The 15,574-nt window shown below is 47.1% G+C and overlaps 1 protein-coding gene across 5 annotated transcripts in view; it reads right to left on the bottom strand.

The window, feature by feature from the left end:
• The window catches only part of LOC119453950 (phenoloxidase-activating factor 2), a 208,381-nt gene that overhangs the window by 35,716 nt on the left and 157,091 nt on the right, over positions 1-15,574 (bottom strand). For all 5 annotated transcript variants that reach the window (XM_049666931.1, XM_049666933.1, XM_037715984.2 and 2 more), the window contains exons 4-5: positions 13,614-13,720; positions 2,199-2,470 (exon numbers count right to left, since the gene is read on the bottom strand). In XM_049666931.1, the coding sequence (XP_049522888.1) occupies positions 2,199-2,470; positions 13,614-13,720 (379 nt within the window). The remainder of the gene's footprint in view (positions 1-2,198; positions 2,471-13,613; positions 13,721-15,574) is intronic.

Raw genomic sequence — 15,574 nt, 5'->3', positions numbered from 1 at the left:
CTTCTTTCTGGGGTTTGACGTGTCAAAACCAGTTCCGGTTATGAGGCACGTCATAATGGAGGGCTCCGGATTAATTTTGCCCGCCTAGGGTTCTTTAACGTGCACTACAACGCAAGCACACAGGGGTTTTTGCATTTTGCCTCCATGGAAATGCAAATATCTACAGATCCCGCGGCCGGGATTCGATCCCGCGACCTCGTGCTCAGCAACGCAACGCTTTAGGTGATTGAGCTAACGATAACGTGGAAACGATGAGACAGGGCAGAACGCTAGTTTAGTTACGCTATGTCCCGTCTACTCTTTCTTTTTTCTCGTTAACAATTTTTTTTCACGCGAGAAACTATTCAGTAATATTTTTGCCTACCACAGTCGCGAAGCACGGCCGGAAACTGCCCTCACAATTCTAATGAGTTGACTAACTTTTCACTGGTATGTTCACAATCTACGGAAATGGCTATCAGAATCGCCAAGAGATGTTGCCGCATCAAAACGTAATAGATGAGAGACAAAAACAATCTCAACGAATGGCCGTTCAATGGAGTCAAACATATTCACTCCCTATGAACACTAAGCAGCTGGACAGACCCTTTAAGACTGGAGAAATAAACGCGCCTGCTGCGTGCGGTGCACTAGCCATATTATTGCGATAGCAATTATATGGACACTTCTACCGGATTTCTGCCGTCGGTGTCGCCGTCGTCGTCGCTGTCGCCGTGAGGTTCCGTATAGATTTCAAGGGCGATAAAATCGTCGCCGCGCGCCGTATGCGCGAGCGAGAAAGCGCGCGGGGGACGCGCGCTATCACGGAGGGCGAAGCCCCCCCCCCCCCCCCCCCGCACTATCACGGAGAGCGAACGCTCGGCGGAAAGCAAACGTAACCGTCGCGCGAAAGACCGTGGGGGTATGGGAGGGAGGGAGGGAGGGAGGCGGGGCGGGGCGGCGCTGTGCTCCGGCACCAAAGGCGTATCTGGCCACTCAATCTCGCACGCGAAAGCAACAAAGCGGGAAGAGGGGGGGAGGGGGGGCAGCTTCTCTGCCAACAACATCTCCTTTGCGCTTTGCCCGGGCATGCCGGTCGTCCGCACCGTCTCTTATCTCCACACGCCTCTGACCTTTGTATGCGCTGTGCATTCGCCGCTCAGTTTTCGTTGAAGCGATAGACCGCGCGAACCTGCGCTTGCTGCCAGCGTTTTGACAGTCGTTGTCTGCGGTCGTTCAGTGTGGTCTATTCATGTTTGCTTGTGCGCGCTGACACCACGATTGTTAATTCAGTTAGTAAGCCAATGTGTCCAAGTTTATGCAGCCGATAAAACTACTATCCCTAGTCCGAATAGCTCTCTACTAATTTGCTATCGCAATCAATGCTTCGCCTTTCGGGCGAAACTGCGACATTTTTGTTTCCCCCACATTGCACTTCGTTCGGCAGTGCATTCTATAATATTCAGACCTGTGTTGGTTTCTTGAGCATGGTAGTTAAGAATCAGCAACGGCTTACTCAATGCTTGAGATAAAGTCGCTGTCAGGCCCGAAAGGCAAAGCATCTATTGCAATAGAAAATTAGTAGGCAGCTATACAAAGTAGTTCTATCAGCCGTATGAACTTGTAAACATTCGCTAACTAATCAAATTAACCAACATGGTGTCACGCGCGCACAAGCAGATATGAACACATCTCACCCGATGACCGCGCACACCTCTGTCAAAGCGCTGGAGTGACGAAGTGCGACAGCAGCGCGAGCGAATTGACCTTCGTGCCTCCACGCGAACTAAGCGGCGAGAACACAGCGCACACGAAGCTATCAGCACCCGGCGCACTATCTCCCCATCGCAGATTGCTTTCAAGACAGGGTCCGCGCAGCTGTGCCATACGCAGCCCAGCCGCCGGAATAGAATGTCCCCCCCCTCCCCCTCTTCCCTTGGTACCGTGCGCACGACGGAAGAAGGCACGCTTCCTCCCCGTTTTCCTCCCTTGTGCGCGCAAGATTGAACCACCATCGTCGGCTCACCCTCGCACGCTTTCACTCGCAGATACAGCATACGGCGCGTGGCGACGACGTTATCGCCCTAGGAGTTTATCACGGTGACGGCAGAAATGCGCCTGGAGTATCCTTATATCGCAATAGAAATTGCTTCCTTCTGCACAAAGCAAACTATGCCCCAAGATTAGAAGTGTTTGCGCGTTCTGTAAGAGCAACTCACGGTAGGCGTCCTTTCCCCATCCGGTGACTACGCAGGAGCTGCCCTCGAAGATGTCCTCGAGCTTCGGCAGGCAAATGGGAGAGATGTGCGGCGCGAATGAGACAGGTCGCGTGAGCTCGAGCAGCGCGATGTCGTTCCAGAGAGAGCTGTTGCGAAAGTACTGGTGGATGTAGATGTTGCCGACGTCGTAGTCCTCGTGCGGGTAGAACTCCTTCATCGACTGCGTGTCCCACTCGCCCAAGCGGACCTTCAGGGGCACGCGGTCGGCACCACTGGGAAACAAAGATCACAAAGGCCACGTTCAATGAGCTCAGCTGAGTTAGCGATAGGCACAAGAAAAAAAAATGTGGATAAAAACGGTGTGGTGCCAGCGCGCTCTCTTGCTGGCACGCCCAACACGCTCAGATCAAATAAGTAGAAGGTAATCAGTGTGACTAGGCACAAAGCAAAGGGCATCGTTAAGTATCGAAATTGTACCGCACACGAACTAGTTATACAAATCACCCACGCACACTGAGGGATTGCTTTTCGCCGCCGTTCCCGCTACATTAAAACGCGTCTATGTTCTTTCAGCTGCATTTGAGGGGGTTGGCATCAGTTAACATACTTCATTGCAGATGAGACAAATAGGACGAACGCTCACTCACAAGTGAGGATGTCATTAGAAAAGAGCACGTATTGCAAAACAGTAAACAATTACAGGACGTTTCCTCAGCATGCGTAGTTCACCCCTACATGTCAGGAATATGTGTGCATTGTTCTTGCTTCTTATTATTTTGTGTTGCCGATTATGAGTTGTTTTACAGCGAAGCTGTATATGGCCAGGTTCCGACGAAAAGTGCGTACGTCGACAGGGTGTGTAGAATTGAATCCACAGTCGCCTATGCATTTAAGTTCCTTAACGGAAGTGTCAAAACCAGTCATGGATGACCATTACGTCACACTCTACCCAACAATCCACCAATTATGGTGGATGAAGGAGTATTAAGATGGATTATGGTGGCTTAAGTCTGATTAAGGTGGAATAGGATGCATTAGGGCGGATTAAGGTGGATGCACGATTAAGGAGGATTAGGGCTGATTAAGGTGGATGGAAGATTAGGGAGGATTAGGGATGATTAAGGCGGATGATGGACGATGTGGCTGGATTAGGGTGTCTGTCTTGATGCTTTAATTGCATAATTGCCTACTCAGGATTTGGCAATGCTTGCGGTATGCACTCAAACACAATTTTATTCTTCTCTAAATTTCCTTCTCATGATCATATCGTCATGCATATATAAAATTGCGTCATTTTAGAAGAAAACAACATCTTTGCTAGTCGCCCCTCATCACAAGTGGCAATGGCAATAATTTTTTTTTCATAACCAAGCTTTCGTTGCCGCTTACCTGGGGTCTGGTTCAATTCGTTGTCGTTTCCTCCCTCGACATCAACGTAATCATCAGCCTATTTTTTTTTATGTCCACTGCAGGACGAAGGTCTCTACCTGCAATCTAGAATTACCCCTGTTTCCACATTGCAAATTTCCACATGCAAATTTACTACTTTATTGACCCCGCCTAGTTTTCTGCTGTCCTCGACTGTGCGTCCCTTTTCTTGGCACCCATTCCGTAACTAATGGTCCACCTGTTATCTACCTTACGCATTACATGGCCTGCCTAGCTCCATTTTTCCTCTTAATGGCATTAGAATATCAGCTATCCCCGTTTGCTCTCTTTATCCACACCGCCATCGGCCTGTCTCTTAACGTTATTCCTAACATGTTTCGTTCCATTGCTCTTTGTGCGGCACTTGTTCTCGAGCGTCTTTGTTAACCTCCAAGTTTCTGCCCCATTTATTAGCACCGGTAGAATGCAATGATTGTACACTTTTCTTTTCAACGTCAGTGGTTTGTAAGCTCCCAGTCAGGATTTGGTAATGCCTGCCAACCCAATTTTATTCTTCTGTAAATTTCTTTCTCGTGATCAGGGTCCCCTGTGAGTAATTGATCAAGATAAACGTACACCTTTACAGACTCTAGAGGCTGACTGGCGATCCTGAATTCTTGTTCCCTTGCCAGGCTATTGAACATTATCTTTGTCTTCACATTAATCTTCAACCCCAATCTTACACTTTCTCGGTTATTTGACAAGATATTCACGTATGCCTCATATACTCCTTGATTACGCAATGCTTCTATGACTGCTGGTATCTACTGAATCAAATATGCTTTTCATAATCTATGAAAACCATATGGAGAGTTTGATTGTACTCCGCATATTTCTTGAATATCGTAGAATATCCCTACCTGAAGCGAGCCTGTCCTCTTGGTTCACTGAAGTACACTTGAAGTCATGAGGCATTGTATTTTTTAACATATCTCCTCCATCTTTGATTACATCGACTCTCATTCCAGCGTCTCCGGCCACTTTTCCCCGGGTCATGTCTTGGAAGGCCCTTCTAACTTCAACTCTAGTTGTAGAAGAAACCTCTGTATCCTGTCCATCACTACTTCGAATAAAAGTAGCGGGACTGCTCTGGGTACTGCACAGGTCAGCATAGAATTATTCCGGTGCTTTTGCTACATGATCGAAATTGCTGATGATATTACCCTTCGTATGTTTCAGTGCATGCCTAGTGTTTCTTGCCTTGTCCTATGCCTAGTTTTTTTCTCACTGATTTCATGCTGCGTCCATTTTTTTTACTGCGTCCTCAATCTTGCCCACGTTATAATTTCGAATATCCCTTACTTTCTTCGTGTTGATCAGTTTTGATAGTTCAACGAATCCTATCTGATCTTGAGTGAGATTTTCGTGCTTTGTCGTTTCTTTATTAGGTCCTGGGAGAGGTCCACTTGGCAGTTACTTGGGAGAGCTTACCTAGAGGCTGCCTTGGTGCCTTACCTCCCACTTCAATTGCTGCTTCTCAGATCAGCCTAGTCACGGTTTCATTCATTACCTCTATATTTTCTTCATCTTTCCACTCTAAAGCTGCATATTTGTGAACACCAGCCTCAATCGGTGTGCTTTTACTCTTACTGCGTCTAGGTTGGCCTGTTCCTTCACTTATTCCTCTCTTCAAATTGAGAGAAATTCTAGACCTCACTAACCTAAGGTCACTACATTTTACCCTACCTAACACATCCTGTACTACGCAGAAATCGGCAGAGAGTATGAGATCTATTTCATTTGTTTCTCCATTAAGGCTTTTCCAGGTCCAGTTCCTGTTGCTACGCTTCTTGAAGTAGGTGTTCATTATTCGGAGCTTATTCCTTTCCGTAAATTCTACCAACATCTCTCGTCTAGTGTTCCTAGAATCGAAGTCGTAGTTGCCAATTGCTTGTTCAACAGCTTTCTTTTTCCCGACTTTTGCACTGAAGTTGCCCATGACTACAGTATACTGAGTTTGCAACTTTCTCATTGCTAATTCAACATCTTCATAAAACTGTTCTATTTCTTCATTATCGTGAGTGTAGGTTGGGGCGTAGGCTTGTACTACCTTCATTCTATACCTGCTATTGAACTTAATTACGACTGAAGTCAAGAGTTGGACGGAAACTCGTCTGGTCGGGAATATGCATGACAATAATTAAAACGGACACCGACCACGAAAATTGAAAAAATATAATAAGACGTTTCGGCTCCCGCACGGGAGCCTTGTTCACAATGAAGTTGAAAGCGGAAATGGTATGGTTATGTAGGCTTTAAGATGTGACGTAAGCAATGTGTGTACACGTGGGGAAAGTTGCCGTCGTTGCGATTAAGTGTGTGTTCGGTGGTCTGAATTGTCAGGGATTCAAGCAAAAGCCGAGAAGTCCAGTCCTTTTCTTTTTCTATTATCTTTGCGTTGTCCCAGTCTATTTCATGACGAGTCGCTTCTGCGTGTTCGGTCAGAGCATTTGTAGTTACGTGCTTCTTTCTTACATCATACATGTGTTGCTTGAGTCTTAGCGGAAAATTGCCTGTCTCGCCGACGTAGCTTCGATCGCAGTCTGCGCATGGGATGCTGTAGACAACACCTGGGAATTTTTCTTTTGGTAGCTTGTCTTTTATGTTTACAAGGGAGTGTCTCAACTCGTAAGCTTGATCTTTCAGGTATTATTATATTTTTTCAACTTTCGTGGTCGGTGTCCGTTTTAATTATTGTCTTAATTGCGACTGCTACCCTCTCATTAATGCTGTAGAATTCGTGATTGTTGCCCGCTATGTCCCTAGAAATTCTACCCAGTATTGTTTCTTATCTGGAAGACCAGTGTAGCAGAAGACGTGGCCATTAGTCAGCACTATATAATCCTCACCAGTTCTAACCTCACTTAGGCCAATATTATTCTAGGCAATGCCTGATAATTCCTCAAACAGCCCTGCTAAGCTAGCCTCAATCGATAGGGTGCGCGTGTTGAACGTTCCCAGGTTCAGTTTCCAGGGGCGACCTGTCCGGATCCAGAGATTCTCAGCCCCGTCTTCCGCGTCCCTGGACATATTCGCACATATATGGACAACTTGGAGTATGTACAGGCTGCTGTCTTGCCGAATAGGCTACTTGGGTATGGCCGCTGTCTGGCCTAGTAGACGGCCACTGGGCCGTCTACTAGGCCAGACAGCGGCCATACTACAGCGGCCAGACAGCGGCCGTACTTCGGGACACGAAGTTGTCCCGAACGGACAACTTCGCCACTGTGTACCTTGACCCCAGAATGGACAAGTCACAGCGCATGACACACGGGCTATGCATCCTTAAATGTGCCTTAGATATGCGTCGTACACCTCTCATCCACCTTTCTCCCTCGATCAGCGTTATTGTACTCGGGACGCACACTGGGACGAGATTGTACACGTGACATCTCGCTAACTCAAACAAGGTTCACCCCATTTAGATTCCAACATTACGATGGATCTGTGTGTTGTTTTGCAATCACTTATATACCTCGCCTTTGATTGAAATATTCTTTTGTGAGCCAGCGCTCGTCATGTGTGCCTCTACTGCGTTTTTTAGCGTTGCCACAAAATTTGTTACTTTCGTTTCTCATCCCCACGCTTGCAAGATATATTTGGAGATTTCTGTTGACTGTACAACGATTCTGTCCGTAAATGATTGACGACGCATAGTTCTGTATTTGTGTAGTTGAACGAGCTGTCGAGACCAACTGTTCACACAACACCACTCTGGTCAGGACGAGCCAGTATAGAAATCATCATCATAATAAACGTGACGCTAAGGTAGGCAACGCTCGACAAAACGCTACAAATAACGTACCATTTTGCACAAACGTAGACGGAGCAGAAGTAGTGCCAAATTCATTGCTCTAAATGATTTTCGCGGTGCATCTTACTTTTAAAACCATGACAACACAAACCAGCCACCCTATACCGTAGTCGGAAGCAGTCCGCACAATGTGAGATACCACAAGCGATCCGACGCCAGGAATACCAATTACATCTACGGCATCCGAGATCATGCGGCACCCGTGCGCTGAACATCTCGAAGGTCATGCTACAAGCCTTCCCACGCCGGTTGACGCTGTATTGCCTGACTCGAGCCTAGCGGAACATCCTAATACGTGTACGTAAATACTGAGGCTGCGTTTTCATGCGGATAGGTAATATTTCGTGCAGACTATCTTTTGGTTTCACTGTACTGTTGCTGATTACTATTCTCATCCTGAATGCTTCCCAGGTTCAAGCCATCTTGTTTCACTCTGTCACTCTTTCGAACGTAGACGTAATAGAGCAGAAGAATGCAAACTAGAAATTTAGGGAGGCTGTCATATCGCCTGTGGTCCCTTGTCCGAAAGTAGAAGCACGAACAAATCCAGCAAACAATGAGATTACAACTGGTTTAATGAAAGATGCGGACTAAGAAATGCAATATTGTTGAGAAATATGCGAGCACACAGCAGTGGTAAGAGCAAGCAATTGATGAACCTTTCGTTGAAGACAAAAAATTATTGACTTGCAGGTATTAAGCATGGGCTTGTGCACATTCAAAAATACCGCTTGACCAAACTATATTTCTTTATTGAAATATTTCCAGGGCCCCTAGGGTTTTACTGAAGGGAGATCAGCAAGCACGCACACAATCTAGACAAAAGTACAGCAACGATTCGCGAGTCAAAACAAGTTAAAGGGACCGACCAGTCTCGTAGTGCAGTCTGATGTGTCGCAACAATCAACTGTAACTGAGCGCAGTGAATTAGTTTATTAATGGCATGAATGTGGCCAAACTGCACCGTTGTTTGACTTGTTTGATGGACTAACAAAATACTGGTTAGTTTTACGAAATGGAACATGAAAGTATAGTCTGTGCAAGTTAAGGGGCCTCGAAGAGAACGTTTCGATGCCTGGTTAACAAGACAGATCTACAAGATGTCTTTTCTACGCAGTGAGAAAAATGCTCACATCGACAAACTTATCAACTATGCAACCCGTATTGCTAGCATATTTACCAGTAGGAATTATATGTAGCGGTAAAAAGACACGGACGGAAATGAAGTATCACAATACATGGCACTAACTTCCTGCTGTTTACTTCGAGAGCGTTCATATTATCATTGCGCATGAAAAACACCATATGAAATTCGTTTTTTTTTTTTTTTTAGGCAGATAGCGACAGGGATGCAGTGAGCTAGCTTATTCTTCGACTGATTTTTGTGTATTTGGCACTGCAATTATCTCACGGGATAGCTCCTCTCTGGCTCAGCCCACTACGCCGCACTGTTATCGTCTACCTCACTTCAGCACTAAGGTCGCTCACAGCCATCGTAATTGCTCTTGGTTGGCTCATTACAAGTAGTGCCTGCAAATTTCATCCTTTCAGCCCACCTAATTTTTAAACAGGCGTACAGGGTCGTCCACTCTTGGGGTGAACACGGCTCCGCGTGGCCACGCTCCGTGCAGCGCCGGTCCCTCCGGCGCGGCCGCGCATCGAAGCAAATCGGCGCAGGCGCACAGGGGCCTAGGGGAGGTGCTTCGCGTCGTCTGGTACAGCGCTGGCGCGCGCCGCTCTTGCCTTGCAGAGGAATACACGGCGCTAAACGCAGGTGACCGAGCGCCCGAGGTGGCGTTGCCGGAAAACGCGCTTCACTAACTGAATCATTTTCCGGCTGGCTTTGTCTACAGCTTGTGAACAGCCTGCTTAATTAATTTGCATAAACAGATGCAAGCTTCTCAGCAGACAAAACGACTTTTTTTTTTGTAATTGACGAGGGTAAACGAACAAAGTTATTGCTTGCGCGTTCTTTATTAGGCCGGGGCCAGTTATTTTACTACCACAACTGTTGGTGCCGTGCATCCGGAGAGGCCCATCAGGCGCGCCTTTCACGATTTGTGTCATGACGTGATGAGACTTGCAAAGGAGATGGTTATGCGCAAAAACAAAAAAACACGGACACAGAAGTAGACGGGGACGAGCGCAATCCCCGTCTACTTCTGTGTTCGTGTTTTTGAGACTAACGCGCTGTTTCGTGCATCTCTTGATGCTATACCGAATTTGGTTAACACCAGCCGTAAATTTTGCAAAGAATTAAAGAGCGAATGTTCAATCGTGCTTATATATTTGATCATGTTTCTCATTGATTCTACCACTAAGGCGGGCAAAAAAGATTGACAGTAAATAATGGGTGACATCCGCTGCTCTGTTATGGCCGCGTTAATGCCGCTTGTAGGTGGGCGTGGATCGCTTTACGTAATGTAGGAAACTGATTTGGCAGTAATTTTACGACCAATTTTCATCTTTCTAGATCGAATAAAAATACAGTTTATTTTCGTTGTCAGACTCTATGTAATATCGCTCAAGCGGTGTCGGTCCTTTGACGCATACATTACGCGGGAAGTCGCGTTCTCAATTAAAGGGATCGTCGGATAACTGTTTGATAGCTTGGATAAGCTCGTGTAAAATAGGTGGCGCGGACCTTTCCTTATTTATTCACTTTTTTTTTTTTCGTATCCTTCGAGTCAGTGCACGCAGCATTCGACTGCTGTTTCTGTTCATTTCGAATAGGTGGTTGGAGTGGGAAATCTATAATCGACGCGCCAGTTTTCCAGCTTACATTACGTCTTGGCGGGTAATTAAGTCGTTATTCGCTTCCACTTCATTTCACCATTACCTCGGAATTGGTCAGATGCATATTCTCAGGAAAATTTAATAATTTGGTAATTGTGGGGTATAAGTGCCGAAGCGACACATGGCCTCTGCGTTACACCATAGAGGTGGACAGCGGAAAAATTTGCTATGGTGAATTGATTTATATTTTTTTTTTCGAGGTGGGAGAGGGGGGGTTAGGCTGAGTGGGTGAAACCTCATTATGAATACCGTCAAAGGAACGCCAGGAGTGCACAAGCCATGCTGCTGCCGTCGTGGGGAAGTCGCCGGCTCGTGTCGTCGGGCGAACGCGGCCAAGATTATTTACGCGGCGGTCATGACGCCGGCCCGGTGTCCTCTGTCGACCGCCTGTCGGCTTGCATGAACATCACGTTATCAGCTTTCAAAAATTGATTGCTTTTTATTCGATTGCTGGGTGCCGTAGCATCGCGCCGATAAAAACGCTTTAACAAACATGATCAAATATATAAGCACGATTGAACATTCGCTCTCTAATTCTCTGCGAAATTTATGGATGGTGTCAATTAACCAAATCCGGTATAGCATCAAGAGATGCACGAAACAGCGCGCTAGTCTCATCACGTCGTGACACAAATCGTGAAAGGCGCGCCTGATGGGCCTCTCCGGATGCACGGCACCAACAGTTGTGGTAGTAAAATAAATGGCCCCGGCCTAATAAAGAACGCGCAAGCAATAACTTTGTTCGTTTACCCTCGTCAATTACAAAAAAAAGTCGTTTTGTCTGCTGAGAAGCTTGCATCTGTTTATGCAAATTGATTAAGCAGGTTGTTCACAAGCTGTAGACAAAACCAGCCGGAAAATGATTCAGTTAGTGAAGCGCGTTTTCCGGCAACGCCACCTCGGGCGCTCGGTCACCTGCGTTTAGCGCCGTGTATTCCTCTGCAAGGCAAGAGCGGCGCGCGCCAGCGCTGTAGCAGACGACGCGAAGCACCTCCCCTAGGCCCCTGTGCGCCTGCGCATATTTGCTTCGATGCGCGGCCGCGCCGGAGGGACCGGCGCTGCGCGGAGCGCGGCCACGCGGAGCCGTGTTCACCCCAAGAGTGGACGACCCTGTACATCAGCCAATTTTGCAATGCAGAGCATGACAATGTTAGTGTAGTGCTCCAAAAAGTCGCAACCAGCAAAGCGGATGCCTGTAAGAGGCTGGTTTGGTTTCAGTAATTGAAGGAATTCTTAAGATGCAACGATCCAAAAATGAGACTACAAAAATGGTCAAACGCAAACGACAAAAAATACGGCAATTTCTGCTCACGGTACACCAACGCCAGCCACGGCGCCGGACGCCCACACCGAATTTTCTGCGACAAGGGGTCTTTAATGCTTTCGCGTTAATAGCTGCGACTCACTCAAGCGATAAACAACTTAAAAAGTCGTAGTTTCGCCCGAAAGGCGAAGCATCAATTGCGATAGCAAATTTACTAGTAGGGTATACGGAGAAAGGATTGTTGTTTTTTGGCCTGTACAAACTTCGACATATTCGTTTACTAACTGAATTAACAAGCATGGTGTCAGTGCGCTCAAGCAAACATAAATAGATCCCACTCGATGACCGCAGACAAGCACTGTCAAAACGCTGGCGTGAGCAAGCGCGGCTGGAGCAGTGACCGAAGGTTCGTGTGGTCGATCGCTTCAACGAAAACTTAGCGGCGAAAGCACAGCGCATACAAAGGTCAGGGCCGTGTGGAGCCACTTTCAAGATACGGTGCGCACGACAGCCCTCAGCCGCGCAAAGTACGCAGTTCCTGGCAGAGTAGAAGCCGCGCACCCTCCCTCCCATGCTGCTTCCCGTTTTCCTCCTTTTGCGTGGGAGATTGAGTCGCCAGTTCCCCTTGCGCCCGGTCGCAAAATACGCATTTAGTGCCGCAGCTGAACGTCGCCCCTCCTCCCTCCCCTCTCTCTCTCTCTCCCATCCCCCCACGGCCTTTCGCACGACCGGAGACGTCGTGTTTGCTCTCCGACGTGCATTCGCTCTCCGTGAAAGCGCGCGTCCCTAGCACGCTTTTACTCGCACATGCAACGTACGGCGCGCGGCAACGACTTTATCGCCGTTGGACATTATAGGGAACCTCACGGCGATGGCGACGACAGGAATGCGCTTGGGGTGTCCATATCGTAATAAAAAAGATTGCCCAGGTTGCCTTTTCGGCCCCAAGTAATCTTGAAAAAAAATTGTAGGACACTTAAGCTTCGCATTTAAGAGTCGCACGCAATAACATTGAAAGATACTTGACTTCTCATGCCTACCGGCAACTGCAGCTTATGTTATGCTGGAGTAATGTTTCCCGGGAAACGCTGGCGGAGAACGCTGTGCAGGAAGGCAGGCTTTCTGGTAGAAACGCGGTCTCTTCCGCAGGCCCACATTCTGTAATTGTTTCGCGCTTTTAATATTCCAGTTTGAGAAGATTTAACATGAAAGGCCTGCGCTGTCGGTGTTTTGTGCTCACGAAATGCCAACGCCGGCTACGACGCCGACACCGGATTTTCTGCGACACAGGGCTGAAAATGAACGATCCCAGGGTCACTGACAAGCAAAAGTACGGGAAAAGTACAAGTTCATGGACTGCGCGGATGTGTTATCTGCTGCATTCTGCTGTCATGTGGGAGATGTTACGTCGGTCAAATGGGACGTTGCCTGAATGGTAATAAAGGTAAAACTCGATCTAACGAAGCCAGATTTTATCAAGTTCCCGATCTAACAAAGACATTTCCATTCTCAAGCAGGTACCCATAGGGTTCAATGTTGTCATCAACCCGAATAAACGAAACTAGTGGCCACTAAACCCGATTAAATGAAGTTCTTTCTCAAATAAATGAGTCAAATAGCGGCGATTTCTTCCTAATTTTGACGCAGACGGGCTTGAAGCATGCGCTCTAACGCTACCGCGTTACAACGCCTAGCCGCCCCGGTTCTTGCGCCCGCGTCTTTGCATAGCGGCAGCCTGTCATAGCCTCACGTGACCTGGCCTACATCACACAAGCAATTCGGGCCGCCCTCGCGGACTTTTCAGACGCGCATACGTGGGTTAGCAGCAAATACAATGCCGCGGTATCCAATTGGGTGTCACTACGTTACAATTTTAGATTTTGAAGAGCCGAAAAATTGCTTTCTCGATTTTACCAACTTCCCGACTAAATTAAATAATTCGAGCGCGGTCATCACTCGGTGAAATCGAGTTTAGCTGTATTTCTTAGTGAAAATGACTTCCAATGCCCGTTCGCTGTAACGAGTTCGCCGCTATGCGACGCACTAACCGATTTTTGCCCACGCGCTAGAGACATGTGCGATAATGAAAGACGCTGTTGCGTTGGGGACTCACGTGAACCGGGCGACACAGTGGGCAACAGTGAGGACGTAGCGGCTGGCGATCAGCGTGCCCCCGCACTCGAACTTGAGGATCTCGCTCTCGTACTTCAGCACAGCAGCCTGGAAGTAGATTGGCACGGCGCTAGCTGAACGTGGGCCTTCTGGAACGGTCGTCAACGCAACACTCCACTTGAAGAGCGGATTGCAGCACCGAAAGAGGCACTTCATAGTTGAACGTCGAGGGGCAACGCTGTGCTCGGTGGAGCTTCGATCCAGAAAGACACCGGCGTGCGAGTTCAGTTCCATCGTTATTCGCACACAGCACGAGACAGCGCGACGCAGAAAAAAGACGGAATGACCTCGTGCCGTTGTGTACCATGGCGTACACAACGTGAACAAATTATGAAGAATCCAAAGAAAAGCTGTCAGGTTTATATTTAACAAACTTTTCGTATTCGACTATCCCATTGAAAGAATGCAGTGCAATCAAATACAGCCACTCGAAGTACGAAGGAGAGAATTGAGGTTGCGGTTCCTTCGTACGCTTATTAATAACGAACCCTCCCAATTTCTGACGCCCCTAACGACCAGACATACCCGACACCACCCTGATAATGAACTAACATCTTATTTTGTGCGAACACACACATTTAAGTTTGCATTTTTTCCCACGTGCAATACTTGACTGGAATTCCTTACCGCTGTTCATTGATTATTCGCTTATTTTTGCATTATCTGTTCGATTATGATGCCTAGCATGCTTGGACCTTGATTCCGCACTATGTAGTAATTCAAAAAAAAAAAACATACCATCTAGCTCTATTTGCACTGCTGCTCATCGGCACAGAAGGGCACACACTGCAAGGAACAATGAGCCACGTGACGCATATGCTTCGTAGCTGATGCAACTCCCTAGAAGAAGTTTCTCTGCGTAAACAGTTCATGTGAACGACTTAAAGTTTACGCGAACAGTTCCTTACTTTATGCAGGCCTTAGGCCTGCGTATAGATTTACCTGACATTCATATTTCGTGAACTTTGAAAGCCATGGCCTTTAATATCTATAATTGGACCGCATCACGCTTTGTCGGGAAACGGATAGGTATTAGAAAAACGGTTAACAGAACACCGACCAAAATGGCGTTCTCGAAGGGGTTAGACGTTTATTCTTCCACACGAAACGTTCACCTGATGAAGGTGAACAAGCCTTCCGTGTGGAAGCCTAAACTTGTAACCCCTTCGAGAACACCACATGAGTCGGCGTTCGGCTAACTGCCTTTCTAATAACTATGACACTTCACATACAGACCGCCAGCGTATTATATAGAAAGCAGAACGCTTGAGTTGGCTACGACATGCAAGAGAACAGTAATTAAGGCTGAAAGAGAGGCAAACTGTGGCGTGTTAGTAATCAGTTGTTAACCAACTGGAAAAATAAGGTGGTGTTCCACCCAATCTGTAAAGGAATGACAGCGATAGCTTGCGACGAAACGCTGTATTCTTTAACTAGCAATGTGTCGCACCATATCGCGTGCTTAGCGTGCTCTGTTTCCGGCGTCCCTCACCTGGCCTAGCCAGGCAGGGAGCGCAAAGAGAGATGAGAACCAATTGCGAACAGTGAAACTAAACGAAATAAAAAAAGCCTATAAGCTACTTTGTCGTCAGTCCGCGTAGACGTGTGAACAAAATTGGCGAACACTTTTTGTCAGGCAGCAATAGTCTCAATAATCGCCGACATATAGTAGGGTTGAAATTTTTCTGCAAGAATTTCTTAGCAAGATCAGAAGAATGGAAGACCTGCAGAACTGATCATAAGGACTGATTCTTAGTTCGCTAAGAAAGAACACGCCAACTACAATATCTTTGATTTTATCACAAAACAGGATAATGTCACGAAGTTCCCACAGAGCACTACGTTTTACCAAAAAGGCCACGTAGCACGAATGTGAAACGCGCGAAAAGAAGACAACGCGTC

The sequence above is a fragment of the Dermacentor silvarum genome, chromosome 5 (genome assembly GCF_013339745.2).
Source record: "Dermacentor silvarum isolate Dsil-2018 chromosome 5, BIME_Dsil_1.4, whole genome shotgun sequence".
In the NCBI taxonomy this organism is placed as follows: Eukaryota; Metazoa; Arthropoda; class Arachnida; order Ixodida; family Ixodidae; genus Dermacentor; species Dermacentor silvarum.
Note: the sequence above shows the minus strand (reverse complement) of the source record. Positions and strands in the feature narration are given on the sequence as shown.